This window comes from Microtus oregoni, unplaced genomic scaffold (genome assembly GCF_018167655.1).
Source record: "Microtus oregoni isolate MIOR12 unplaced genomic scaffold, Mior012 000006F_ref0000085, whole genome shotgun sequence".
Classification (NCBI taxonomy): domain Eukaryota; kingdom Metazoa; phylum Chordata; class Mammalia; order Rodentia; family Cricetidae; genus Microtus; species Microtus oregoni.
This window is the reverse complement of record NW_024543065.1, coordinates 42,666,250-42,680,802: the sequence shown is the minus strand read 5'-3', so window position 1 is coordinate 42,680,802 and position 14,553 is coordinate 42,666,250. Positions and strand designations below refer to the sequence as shown.

Below are 14,553 nucleotides of genomic sequence, written 5' to 3'. Positions count from 1 at the left end.
GGAGTATTTGACATCATTCAGCTTAGACGTCTGGTATCATCTCAACAGAGCTCCTAGTTGGCCAATATCCAAGCATCCTCTTGACCTCAGGTTTTGATTGCAGGAGATTTCATGTGTCCTCTTACATATATTATTTATTGGTTCTCTTTTGCATTGCTCCCACATGGTTCTTCACCACATTCCATATTTCCTTTTCTAAAAACACCCCTAGACCACTTCCCTTTTCCCCCATCCTGCCAACATCACCTTTCTCCAACTATCATGGTCACTAGTTATCTCTCCACTTTCTTCTTGCCTCTCATGTCCATTTATCACACAACAAGTTCAGGCAAAACTTATTCTTTTTCTGGATTATAATACAATTGTAACATTCTTTCTTACCTTTCTTCCCTCCAAACCCTCCTACATCTGCCCTTTTTCAAATTCATGGCCTCTATCTTCACCAATTTTTATTTTGTTTATATATATGCCTAAACATAAGCACTAACACTGTATAATGTTACTTGTATATGCTTTCACTGTTGATCTCTGACTCTGGACAATCAGCTGATGTACTCTTCCCTCTAAAATACCACCTGTCTTGCTCTCTGTTTCATGTAGTTGTCCATAGTTCATTGTCTGCACATAAAACTTTTTATTAGTGTATATTCATTGTGCAAAGTGCTGCTTTTCTTTAAGCATATCCTGAAATTTGACTAGTATTTAACCCATGCTCTTATGTTCTTGTCATGTGTGATAAGGCTGTCAGGAAAAGAAAGTAAGCTGAAAGATGGTAAGAAGGGGTATATACTGCCCCTTGTGGACATGAGATACCCAATCCATTATGAACTCCTTGAAATTGCACTTGCCACCGAGGCTGCCTCATATTGAGCTCATCAACTAAAGAGAAAGACTAAAGAGTTGCTGACACACTCCTGATGAACTCATCACACTGACAGCTTCTGGAAATTGAGGCATCACTGGCATGGCTGTGTAACCATTCGCAAGCCTACTAGACGTCCATGAAGAGTTGTGCACTCATGATCACACAGATGGCTCTGGTTAAACACATTGGATCAAAACTAAAGAATGTCAAACACAATAGAAAAGGGACAAATGGAGGAAATAAGGGTGTGGAGAGACAGGATGGAGATAGGAAAGTTTAGGAAGCCAGCGTTATCAGACTACATTGTCCAAGCATGAAGTACAGAGAGACATCTAGTATTGATCAAACCAACTAGATTATTGCTATTTGCATTGTGAAATTGAAGCTAAGAGACACATCAGCACAAGTATGAACTTTCACTTTGCAAATACAAACTGGGTCCTAGGTAGTTAATGGTTTAAGTTGCAGCACAGATTCTAGTTCTAGTGAATATACTAGAACCAGAAATGCCAGATTGACATTATCATAGCACTGATTCAAATCTAGATAGTTTGTAATGATTTTGGTATAGCTTCAACATGTATTTCCTTTTGTTCTTTGTCATGAAGAGATATGATAATATTTTGAGTCTGACATTGTAGAAAGTGATGCAGTGGCTAAATTTTGTAATCTAATTTGCCCCTGCTTCGTCCAACCAAAACACTTAGCTGTCCATACAGTTCTGTGTAGTTGGCAGAAGTGGTCTTTCTATAACTTACGTAGAGGCGTATTTCATTCTAAGACCAAATGTAGTGGTTATTAGAGAAAAAACAACCACAAATAAATTGATATTGTTGAAATAACACTTTAAATTCTTTTTTCTCCACAGAATCTTCTACATCAGATTGCAGATTAGAGAATCACATTCGGCTCATCCTGGCTATCGTCATCCTGTTAGGTCTTGGGGTTCTACTGCTGGATGCTTGCAACAGCAGAGAGAGCCCATGATGCCTTCAGAGAGTCCTAACCTGAGAGCCCAGCTACCCCTTCCTACACCTCATCAATGTTGGGAGGAGGGAGCTGCTTTTTGGTTCCCAGCTGCTTAGCACCAAAATAATCACACAGAAACTGTATTAATTAAATCACTGCATGGCCCATTAGCTCTAGCTTCTTATTGTCTAACTCTTATATATTAATTTAACCCATTTCTATTAATCCGTGTATGGCCACGTGGCTGTGGTTTACCAGCTAAAGTTCTGACATCAGTCTCCGGTGGGGCTACATGGCATCTTTCAGACTCAACCCTTCTTTCTCCCAGCATTCTGTTTAGTTTTCCCCACCTACCTCTGTTCCCCTATAGCTCTGCTATAGGCACAGAGCAGTTCCTTTATTAACCAATGATATTCACAGCATACAGAGGGGAATCCCATATCACATCAAAATGCTGACAATAAAGAGTCTAAAAGGAGTTGTAATTTCTCTGCTAAATATTCAGTGTCTGGAGATGTGGTACAATACCTGTGATATGACTGGAATTTCATAATTCTTTGTGTGGTGTTTGTAAGAGAGATCTTCCAAGCAGCAGATTCCCATATCTTGCTTTGGTCTTCTGTGGGACATCTTTGTGTGCTCATCCCTCATTTCTCATTTCTCTGCATATAATTATCTTCCTCTTCATTCTCCGTTATCCTGTGGATATGCTACTTCAGAATGTGAGTGAATTGCATTGTTGACATGAGCATATCCATACCATAAATGCCAAAATAAAACTATCTTTTATTTATCATACATATCAATCCAAGTACCACTCCCTCTGTCCTCCCATTTCCTCCACATAACCTCCTATCCCACCCCCATCCAATCCTTGGAAGAGAGTAAGGCACATTGCTCTGGGGAAGGTTCAAGGCCCTACCTACTATATCTAGGCTGAGCAAGGTATCCACTCAAAAACAACAGGTTCCCTAAAAGCCAGTACATGCAGTAGGGATAAATCCTGGTATCACTGCCATTGCCCCCTCAGTCTTCCCCAGCCATGCAACTATCAACCACAATCAGAGGGACTAGTTTGGTCCTATGCTTGTTACTTTTTAGTCTGGCTAGAGTTTGTGAGCTCCCATTAGCTCAGGTAGACTGTATCAGTGGGTGAAGCCATCATGGTCTTGACCTCTTTGCTCATATTCTCACTCCTTCCACTCTTCAACTGGACTTGGGCAGCTCAGTCCAGTGCTCTGATTTGGGTCTCTGTCTCTGTTCCTGTCAATTGTTGGATGAAGGTTCAATAGTGATATTTAAGATAATCATTAGTCTGACTACAGGGCAAGGCCAGTTCAGGCACCCTCTCCTCCATAGCTTAGGGTCTTAGGCAGTGTCATCCTGTAGATTTCTGTGAATTTCTCTAGAGCCAAGTTTCTTGCTAAACATATAATAGCTCCCTCAATCAAGATATCGCTTTCCTTACTCTCATCGCTTTCATTTCTGTCCTTCCTCTTTCTCAACTATCCTATTCCCTCAGGTTCTCTTCACCCCTCCCCTTCTCCTGTTCTCTTCCCCTTTCACCCTCTATTCTTTTCTGACCCCAATACTCCCAATTTTGTCAGGCAATCTTGTCTGTTTCGACTTTCCAGGTGGATCTATATATGTTTTTCTTAGGCTTCACCTTATTACTTTGCTTCTCTAGGATCAAGAACTATAGGCTCAGTATTTCTTGTTTATAGCTAGTGTCCACTTATGAGTTTGTACATACCATATTCATCTTTTGGGTCTGGGATACTTCACTCAGGACAGTGTTTTCTAATTCCATTCATTTGCATACAAAATTCAAGATGTCATTGTTCTTTTACAGCTGGCTAGTACTCTAATGTGTAAATGTGCCATACTTTCTTTATCCATTCTTCAGTTGAAGGTCATTTAGGTTGTTTCCAGGTTCTGGCTATTTACAAATAATGCTGTATGAACATAGCTGAACAAATGGTTTTGTAGTATGATTGGGCATCTCTTGGGTATTTTTCCAAGAGTGGTATTGCTGGATCTTGAGGTAGGTTGACTCCCAATTTTCTGAGAAATCACCACACTGATTTCCAAAGTGGTTGTACAAGTTTGCATTCCCACCAGCAATGGATGAGTGTTCCCCTCACTCTACATCCTCTCCAGTGTAGGCTATCATTGGTGTTTTTGATCTTAGACATTCTGTCAGGTGAAAGAAGGTATCTCAGAGTTGTTTTGATTTGCATTTCCCTGATAGCTAAGGAAGCTGAACACGTCCTTAAGTACCTTTTGCCCATTTGAAATTTTTCTGTTGAGAATTCTTTGTTTAGTTCTGTATTTCATTTGTTAATTGGGTTATTTAGATTTTTGGTATCTTATTTCTTGAGTTCTTTAGTATTATTATTTTTTTTTAAAAACCAATAAAAATTCCCACTCCTTCCCACCCCAACCCCCTCTAATCCTAAGAGAGAGTAAGGCACATTGCTCAGTGGACAGCCAAGGCTCCCCTCCCCACTTACTACATCTATGCTGAGCAAGGTATACATTAAAAGAGAATAGATTCCCAAGAAGCCAGTACATGTATTAGAGATAGAGCCCAGTACTGCCAGTGGCCCCTCAGTCTACCCCAGCCACACAACTGTCAGCCATACTCAGAGGGACTAGTTTTGTCTTATACTTATTCCTTCCCAGTCCAGCTGGAGTTGGTGAGCTCCTATTAGCTCAGGTAAACTGTTTCAGTGGATGAACCCTTCATAGTCTTGACCTCTTTGCTCATATTCTTATTCCTTCTACTCTTCAACTGGACTTTGGGAGCTCAGTCCAGTGCTATGATGTGGGACTCTGTCTCTGTTCCCATCTGTTGCTGGATGAAGGTTCAATAGTAATATTTAAGATAATCATCAGTCTGACTACAGGGCAAGGCCAGTTCAGGCACCCTATCCTCTATTGCTTAGGGTCTTATCTGGGGTCATCCTTGTGGATTCCTGAGTATTTTCTTAGAGCGAGACTTCTTGCTAACCCCATAATATCTTCTTCAATCATGATATCTCTTTCCTTGCTCTCATATCTTTCCTTGCTCCATTTTAACTATCCTATTCCCTTATGTTCTCCTCAACCCTCCCCTTCTCCCATTCTTTCTACCCCCACCGCATTCTCCCAATTTTTTTTATGTGATTTTTGTCTGTTTCCAGTTTCAAGGTTGGTCTAGATATATTTTTTCTTTTGATTCACCTTATTACTTAGCTTTTCTAGGATCAGAAACTATAGGCTCAATATCCTTTGTTTATGGCCAGTATCCATTTATGAGTAAGTACATACCATATTCATTTTTTTGGGGTCTGAGTTATCTCACTCAGGATAGTGTTTTTTTATTTTCATCCATTTGCATGCAAAATTCTAGATGTCCATTCTTTCATTGAGGGGCATCTAGGTTGTTTCCAGGTTGTGGCTATTTACAAATAATGCTGCTATGAACATAGTTGAACAAATGTTTTTGTAGTATGATTGAGAATCTCAATCCCAAGGGTGGTATTGCTAGATCTTGAGGTAGGTTGACTCCAAATTTTCTGAGAAATTGCCACACAGATTTCCAAACTGGTTGCACAAGTTTGCATTTCCACCAGCAATGGATGAGTCTTTCCCTTACCCCACATCTTCTCCAGTATGGGTTGTCATTGGCAGTTTTTCAGTAAACTGGGAGTCAATCTACCTCAGGATCCAGCAATTTCACTCATGCAATATGCCTATGAGATGCCCAATCATATTACAAAAGCACTTGTTCAACTATGTTCATAGCAGCATTATGTGTAATAACCAGAACCTGGAAACAATCTAGGTGCCCCTCAATGGAAGAATGGATAAAGAAAGCGTGGCACATATACACATTAGAGTACTACTCAGCAGTAAAAAACAGTGACATCATAAATTTTGCATGCAAATGGATTTAAATAGAAAACACTATCCTGAGTGAGGTAACCCAGACCCCAAAAGATGAATATGGTATATACTCACTCATAGTGGATTCTAGCCATAAATAAAGGACATTGAGCCTACCGTTTGCGATCCTAGAAAAGGTATGTAATAAGGTGAACCCAAAGAAAAACATATATTTATCTGCCTGGATAATGGAAGTAGACAAGATAACCATGCAAAAGTTGGGAGTAGGTGGGTGGGGGTTGGGTAGGAGTATGGGGAGATGGGGAGAGAGAAGGAAAAAGGGGAGGATTGGGGAGAACTTGGGGGACTAGGATGGTTGAGATGGAGGAAGGGTAGATACGGGAGCAGGGAAGAAGATATCTTAACTAAGGGAGCAATTTTACGGTTGGCAAGAGACTTGGCTCTAGAGGGGTTCCCAGGTGTCCAAGAGGATGTCCTTGTGTCGTAGAGGAAAGGGTGCCTGAACTGGCCTTGTCCCATAGCCACAGTGATGAATATCTTGAATATCACCATAGAACCTTAATTCAGTAATGGATGGAGATAGATACAGAGACCCACACTGGAGCACTGGACTGAGATTCTAAGGTCCATATAAAGAGCAGAACGAGGGAGAAGTTGAGCAAAGATGTCAGGGTTGCGAGGGGTTCGTTCACCCACTGAGATGGTGTGACTGATCTAATAGGAACTCACCAAAGCCAGCCTGACTGGGACTGAATGATCATGTGATTTAACTGGACTCTCAGGATGCGGCTGACAATGGGGGATGACTGGGAAGCCAAAGATAATGGCACTGCGATTTGATTCTCCTGCATGTACTGGCTTTTTGGCAGCCTAGTCTGTTTGGATGCACACCTTCCTAGGCCTGGATGAAGGGGGGAGGGCCTTGGAATTCCCACAGGGCAGGGTACCCTGCCTTCTCTTAGGACTGGAGGGGGAGAGGGAGGGTGAGTGGGGGAAGTGGGAGGGAAATGGGAGGAGGAGAGGAGGTAGAAATTTTGAAAGAAATTAAAAATAAAAGTAAAATAAAAATATAGAAAAAAGAATTACAGTTACAATATTTGTATCTATTTTATCTTTTATCATAACTAGGAAAACTGTAGCTATAACTATAAATTCTTCAACTCCAACAAAGACTCCAGAAGGATATGATATTACCTAAATAAACAGGAAATACATTTTAAACAACTTTCAAAACTCTAGAATTGACATAGACATCTCACTGCCTGGACAGTCACCCAAAATTTTTCTGTACCATCGGGCATCCATTTTCAGCCTACTGATCCATAGTATCCAGCAGACTTTTCCTTGAAGCAGGAAATTTCAAAGATAGTTCTGCCTATATTGGCAGTTTGTCAGTCATTTTCTTCTGTGTCCTGCAGAATGTGTGGTAGTCTTTTTCATGAAGCAGGAACCCTGAAGGACCAGCTCACCTTTAAGCAAGTTCAGCAGTCATTTTTCTGTGGGTACTGCATGTCCATAAGCAGTCCAGGAAAGAGCAGTTTCTTTCCCAAATGGATAGCAAACTCCATATGGAGCCTCTACCATGTCCATCTTCCTCTTGAAGTTGCTTGGTGCAGCCAGGAGCAGATGTGTCTCATTGTCATGAAAAGTCCTAAGTTTTTTAAAATATTTAAATGCCATATTCTGAAGGTCTCTGAAAGATTTGAAGAATACCTGTCTAGCTGAAATATATCTCCATACATCTAGTAAATCTAACTAACATGATTAGAAGCTTGACTATTATAGATGATTATCCATTAACATATATTTCTTAATTATACAGTACATTTTTTTTTTTTTTTTTTTATTTTAATTTATTTATTTATTAAGAATTTCTGCCTCGTCCCCACAACCGCTTCCCGTTTCCCTCCCCCTCCCCCGATCAAGTCCCCCCCCCCCCCTCATCTGCTCGAAGAGCAATCAGGGTTCCCTGACCTGTGGGAAGCCCAAGGACTGCCCACCTCTATCCAGGTCTCCTAAGGTGAGCATTCAAACTGCCTAGGCTCCCACAAAGCCAGTACGTGCAGTAGGATCAAAAACCCACTGCAATTGTTCTTGAGTTCTCAGTATTCCTCATTGTCCGCTATGTTCAGCTAGTCTGGATTTATCCCATGCTTTTTCAGACCTAGGCCAGCTGGCCTTGGTGAGATCCCAATAGAACATCCCCATTGTCTTAGTGTGTGGGTGCACCCCTCGTGGTCCTGAGTTCCTTGCTCGTGCTCCGTCTCCTTCTGCTCCTGATTTGGACCTTGAGATTTCTGTCCGGTGCTCCCGTGTGGGTCTCTGTCTCTGTCTCCTTTCATCGCCTGATGAAGGTTAATATTCCTGAGGATGCCTATGTGTTTGTCTTTGGATTCACCTTATTTAGCTTCTCTAGGAACATAGGCTCAATGTCCTTTATTTATGGAAGAATGGATGAAGAAAGTATGGAATATATACATATTAGAGTATTACTCAGCAGTAAAATACAGTACATTTTTTTATTGTGAAAAGAAGAAAGAAAAAAAAACATAAACAAAAAACAAGTTTCCACCTCCTCCCAGCCTCCCATTTCCCTTCCCCTCTTCCCACCCGTCTCCCCCTCCTCCCAACCTTCTCCCCCTCCTCCCACCCTTCTCCCCCTCCCCCCACTCCTCTCCCCCTCCCTCTCCAGTCCACAGAGCAGTCCGGGTTCCCTGCCCTGTGTTAAGTCCTAGGTCCTCCCCCCTCCGTCCATATCTAGGAAGGTGAACATCCAAACTGGCAGGCTCCCACAAAGCCAGCACATTAAGTAGGATCAAAACCCCCTGCCATTGTCCTTGGTGTCTCATCAGCCCTCATTGTTCGCCATGTTCAGAGAGTCCGGTTTTATCCCATGCTTTTTCAGTCACAGTCCAGCTGGCCTAGGTGAGCTCCCCGTAGATCAGCTCCACTGTCTCAGTGGGTGGATGCACGCCTCGTGGTCCCGAATTCTTTGCTCATGTTCTCCCTCCTTCTGCTCCTCCTTGGGACCTTGGGAGCTCAGTCCAGTGCTCCAGTGTGGGTCTCTGTCTCTATCTCTATCCATCACCAGATGAAGATTCTATGATGATATGCAAGATATTCGTCAGTATTGCTCTAGGATAGGGTCATTTCAGGTTCCCAATCCTCAGCTGCCCAAGGAACTAACTGGGAACCTCATCTTGGACACTTGGGAGCTCAGAGGTTCCTTGGCCCCCTATGCTTCCTGTGCTCTCTGCAGGGCCTCTCCTCCCTGCATACTGCCTCTTTCTTCCTAGCCCACCCAGCTTCCATCCAGAACCCTCCCCACTTCGACCCCACCACCCTCTTTTGGCACATAACATCACCCAGCCCAGCCTGTCTGTGCACTGGGTCCGAATCCTTGGGGCACCCAAGCGGGTGGGAGTTCCTTTGCTTCTATGGCCTGCCTGCACCAAGCAAGGTAGGTGCTTTGTTTTACGAGCTACCCAACCAGCACAGAGGCCTGATCTCTCGGCGCCAGGAGGGCCAGCATTGGGGCACTAGGAGAGCCAGCATTGGGAGAGCCAACATTGGGGAGAGCCAGCTTTGGGTAGGCAAGGAGACCTGATCCAGTAAAAGAAGATCCATAAGGGAGCATTTGGAAGAAGAGATGGGCAGACGCCAAGGCAAGAATTCGCCCAACAAGCTGAAAAGCAACATGAAGCCACCAGAAACCAGCGACCTCACAACGGGAGGACATGAACACCTTAATCAAGAAGTAGAAAAGATTGACTTCATGAAAGTGATTGACGCCCTTAAACAACATGTAAAAAACACCCTTATAGAAATGGATGAGAAATATATCAGAAAGTTTGAAGAATTGAATAAATCAGCGAATGATACCCTAGAAAACCAAGGAAAAACAATCAAACAGATAATGGAAAGAGTTCAAGACTGGAAAACTGAAATGGAGGCAAAGAAGAAAACACAAACAGAGGGCCGGCTGGACATGGAAAATTTAAGTAAACAAACAGAGTCTACAGAAACAAACATAACCAACACAATACAAGAGTTAGAAGAGAGAATCTCAGATTCTGAAGATACCATAGAGAAAATAAACACATTGATCAAAGAAAACAGCAAGTCCAACAAACTCTCATCACAAAACATTCAGGAACCCTGGGATACAATAAAAAGACCAAACCTAAGAATAATAGGAGTAGAAGAAAGAGAAGAAGTGCAGCTCAATGGTCCAGAAAATATATTTAATAAAATTATAGAAGAAAACTTTCCCAACCTAAAGAAAGATATACCTATGAAGGTTCAAGAAGCATACAGAACACCGAATAGGCTGGATAAAAAAAAAAATCCCGTTGCCATATAATTATTAAAACACAAAGCATACAGAATAAGAAAAGAATATTAAGAGCTGCAAAGGAAAAAGGACAAATTACTTATAAAGGTAACCTGGCCTAGTTGATAGGGTGGATCTTAGGTAGGTGGGGAAGACAGAACAGAATTCTGGGAGGAAGAAAGCAGAGACAGGCAGATGCCATGATTATCCTGCCCAAGACAGATGCTGGTTAGACTCATGCCCATAAGCCACAATCACGTGGCAATACACAGATTTAATAGAAATGGGTTAATCAAGATGTGAGAGTTAGCCAATAAGAGGCTAGAGCTAATAGGCCAGGCAGTAATTTAATTAATACAATTTCTGGTGGTTATTTTGGGGGTTAAGCTAGCTGGGTGGACGGGACAAAAAGCAGGCCCTCTCTCCTCCCTACAACCCCTGACTCTGTTTTATCTCACTCCTCTTCAATGTTCTGTGAGTCTTGAGGGGTATGTACAATAAATGTCCAATTTTAAATTACTTTGTTTAGCATCTCCATCTTTAATGGGTCTATGGTAGTAAGTCTTGTCAAATACTTGATTTCTGTAGTATTTGGTGTTACTTTGGCTTATGTCAACTCAGGCTTGGGTAAACTATAGTAGGATGATAGGCAAAGAAGTCTGATACGTAGATCATAATAATGGAAATAATGAATATGGGATGTACTCACTCATAATTGGTTTCTAGCCATAAATAAGGTCCACGGAGTCTACAATAGGTGAACCTAAAGAAGCTAAGTAAGAAGGTGAACCCAAGGAAAAACATATAGTTGTCCTCTTGGCTAAGGGAAGTAGACCAAATTTCCGGGGAGAAAATGGGATCTTGGGGGTGGGGTGGGATGGGGGTAAGGGGAGGTGGGGAAAGAAAAGGTAGAAGGGAAGGAGGGGGGACCTGGGAAACAGGAGAATTGGGATAAAGGAAAGGTGGATAGGGGAGCACGGAACCACAATTCTTAGTTAAGGGAGCCACTTTAGGGTGGGCAAGAGACTTGACCCTAGAGGGGCTCCCAAGTGCCCAAGATGAGGTTCCCAGTTAGTTCCTTGTGCAGCTGTGGATTGGGAACCTGAAATGACCCTATTGTAGAGCAATACTGACGAATATCTTGCATATCATTATACAGTACATTTTAAAAATGAACTACACAATCACAACACCTTAATGAAGGGCAGAAATATACATAGACCATATAATAAAATTTACCTTAAATTTATATCAATAAGCCAAGATCTATACCAAAGCAAATTATTCATATCTATATCATACCCCCTTTATATGTAAAGAAATATTTAAAATTAATATTTGGGAATATTTGCATAATTTCTCCAAACTGCTTCCTGCTGTTTATGAGCACTGTTAATCAGGTCTCTCATGATGTATCCTGTGTGTTAGGTTTTTCTCAGTCAGCAGTTGGGCAAAATAATTTTTTGAGGGTGTTCATGGTGAACTTTTAGGGGGTCATGCACTATCAAACCACACCAGTCTGGAAGCAATCCACAGGTTCTCATCCTCTGTGGAAACAAGAGAAGAACTGCTTTTTCCAAAGCATCATATCGTTTGACCCAAATTTGGAATTTGTGATACCTTTATAATATACATGCTGGTTTAGCTTAGCAGCCCATACAATGAAATGTCTGTCTGTATTTAGCTCCTACACAGACAAAAAATTAAAAGAAAGCACAATAATATACATAATCCAGACTCTCTGTGAATTTTCCATCTTTTGTGGTTTATTTTTCTTTATTCCTTTTAATCTATGACTGTCTGTACTATGTCTTTAAAGACTTTACCCTTTTTTAATCCCAGCACTCAGGAGACAGAGGCAGGTGGATCTCTGCGAGTTCAAGGCCAGCCTAGTCTATAAGTGCTAGTTCCAGGACAGGCTCCAAAGCAACACATAGACAGAAGAACCTCCCACACCAGATGTTCAATCGTGTCATAAGGACATGGGCTCAACTATGCTCATAGAAGCATTGTTTGTTATAGCCAGAACTTGGAAACAATTTAAATGCCCATTGACCAAAGAATGGATAAGGAAAATGTGGTACATTTACACAATGGAGTACTACACAGCAGAAAACATAATGACATATTGAAATTTGAAGGCAAATGGATGGAGCTAGAAAACATATTGAGTGAGGTAACCCAGACCCAGAAAGACAATTATCACATGTACACACTCATAAGTGTTTTTAAACATAAACAAGGAAACCAGCCTACAAATCACAATCCCAGAGAACCTAGACAACAATGAAGACCCTAAGAGTATATAATCTACATGCATATAATGTACATGGGAAGTAGAAAAGGACAAGATCTCCTGAGTAAATTTGGAGCATGGGGACCTTGGGAGAGGGTTGAAGGGGAGGGGAGAGGCAAGGAGGGGTTTAGAGGAAAATGTGTAGCTCAATAAAAGAAAATAAACTTAAATTAAAAAAATCAACAAGAGTACAGGCTTTCGTAGTAAGACCTAATGATTCTCTGAATTTCCTCAGTGTCTGTTGTTATGTCTCCCTTCTCATTTTTGATTTTGTTAATTTGAATGTTCTCTCTCTGCTTTTTGGTTAGTTTGGAAAAGGGTTTGTCAATCTTGTTGACTTTCTCAAAGAACCAGCTCTTTGTTTCATTGACTCTTTGTATTGTTTTCTGTGTTTCTATTTTGCTTTAAGTTGCTAATGTGAGAAAAGTTAGTAGTACTAAGTGCCCACACAAAGAAAACAGAGAAAGCTCACATTAGCAACTTAACTGCACACCTGAAAGCTCTAGAAAAAAAAAGAAGCAGACTCACCCAGGAGGAGTAGAAGACAGGAAATAATCAAATTGAGGGCTGAAATCAACATAATATAGTTGTCATCAAAAGCCTCCCAACCAAAATAAGCCAGGGCCGCATGGTTTTATTGCAGAATTCTACCAGAACTTTTAAGAAGAGCTAATACCTATACTCATCAAAGTGTTCCACATAATAGAAACAGAAGAGTCATTGCCAGACTTTGTTTATGAGGCTATAGTTACCCTGATACCAAAACCACATGAGACTCAACCAAGAAAGAGAATTACAAATCAATCCCACTCATGAACATGTATGCAAAAATCCTCAATAAAATACTGGCAAATAAAATCCAAGAAGACATCAGAAAAATCATCCATCGTGATCACGTAGGCTTCATCCCAGGGATGTAGAGCTGGTACAACATATGAAAATCTATCAATGTAATCCAACATATAAATAAACTGAAAGAAAAAAAACATATGATCATTTCATTAGATACTGAAAAGGCATTTGTCAAAATCCAACACCCCTTCATAAAAAAGGTCTTGGAGAGATTAGGGATACAAAGATCATATCTAAATATAATAAGAGCAATATGCAGCAAGCCGACAGCTAACATCAAATCAAATGGAGAGAAACTGAAAGAGATTCCACTAAAATCAGGAATAAGACAAGGCTGGCCACTCTCTTCATATCTCTTCAACATAGTTCTTGAAGTCTAGCAATAGCAATAAGACAGCATAAGGAGATCAAGGGGATTCAAATAGGAAAGAAGAAGTCAAAATTTCATTATTGCAGTGATATGATAGTGTATATAAGTGACCTCAAAAATTCTACCAGAGAACTCCTACAGTGATAAATACTTTCAGTGATGTGGCAGGATACAAGATCAACTCAAAAAAATCAGTCTCCCTCCTATACACAAAAGATAAAAGGGCTGAGAGGGAAATCAGAGAAACATCGTCTTTCACAATCACCACAAATAACAAAATAACACTGACCATGGAAGTAAAAGACCTATTTGAAAAGAACTTTAAGTTTTTGAAGAAAGAAATTGAAGAAGACACCAGAATATGGAAAGATCTCCCATTCTCTTGAATAGGTAGGATCCACATGGTAAAAATGGCAATTTTACCAAAGTCAATCTATAGATTTAATGCAATCTCCAACAAAATTCTTCACAGACCTTGAAAGAACAATAATCAACTTCATATGTAAAAACAAAAAACCCAGGATAGCCAAAAAAATCCTATACAATAAAGGAACTTCCAGAGGCATTACCATCCCTGACTTCAAACTCTATTACAGAGCTACATGAAAACAGCTTGGTATTGGCATAAAAACAGAGAAAGTTTGAAGTAGCCTTCAATGCATGGGCACAGGAGACTACTTCCTAAGTATAACCCTGATAACACAGACACTAAAAACAACAGTAAATAAATGGGACCCAATGAAACTGAGAAGCCTCTGTAAAGCAAAGGACACATTCAATAAGACAAAAAGGCAGCCTACTGAATGGGAAAAGATCTTCACCAACCCCTCATCAGACAAAGGACTGATCTCCAACATATATAAAAAACTCAAGAAATTAGACATTAAAATTCTAAATAACCCAATTAAAAAACCGTGTACTGAACTAAACAGAATTCTCAACAGAAGAACTTCAAATAGGCAAGAGATACTTAAGGA

The 14,553-nt window shown here is 40.8% G+C and overlaps 1 protein-coding gene across 2 annotated transcripts in view; it reads left to right on the top strand.

The window, feature by feature from the left end:
- LOC121449692 (leukocyte immunoglobulin-like receptor subfamily A member 3) overlaps positions 1 to 1,947 on the top strand; it is an 83,926-nt gene extending 81,979 nt beyond the window's left edge. For both annotated transcript variants that reach the window (XM_041654320.1, XM_041654321.1), the window contains one exon: positions 1,734 to 1,947. In XM_041654320.1, the coding sequence (XP_041510254.1) occupies positions 1,734 to 1,852 (119 nt within the window). In that variant the 3' untranslated portion in view covers positions 1,853 to 1,947. The remainder of the gene's footprint in view (positions 1 to 1,733) is intronic.
- Positions 1,948 to 14,553: the final 12,606 nt, after the last annotated feature.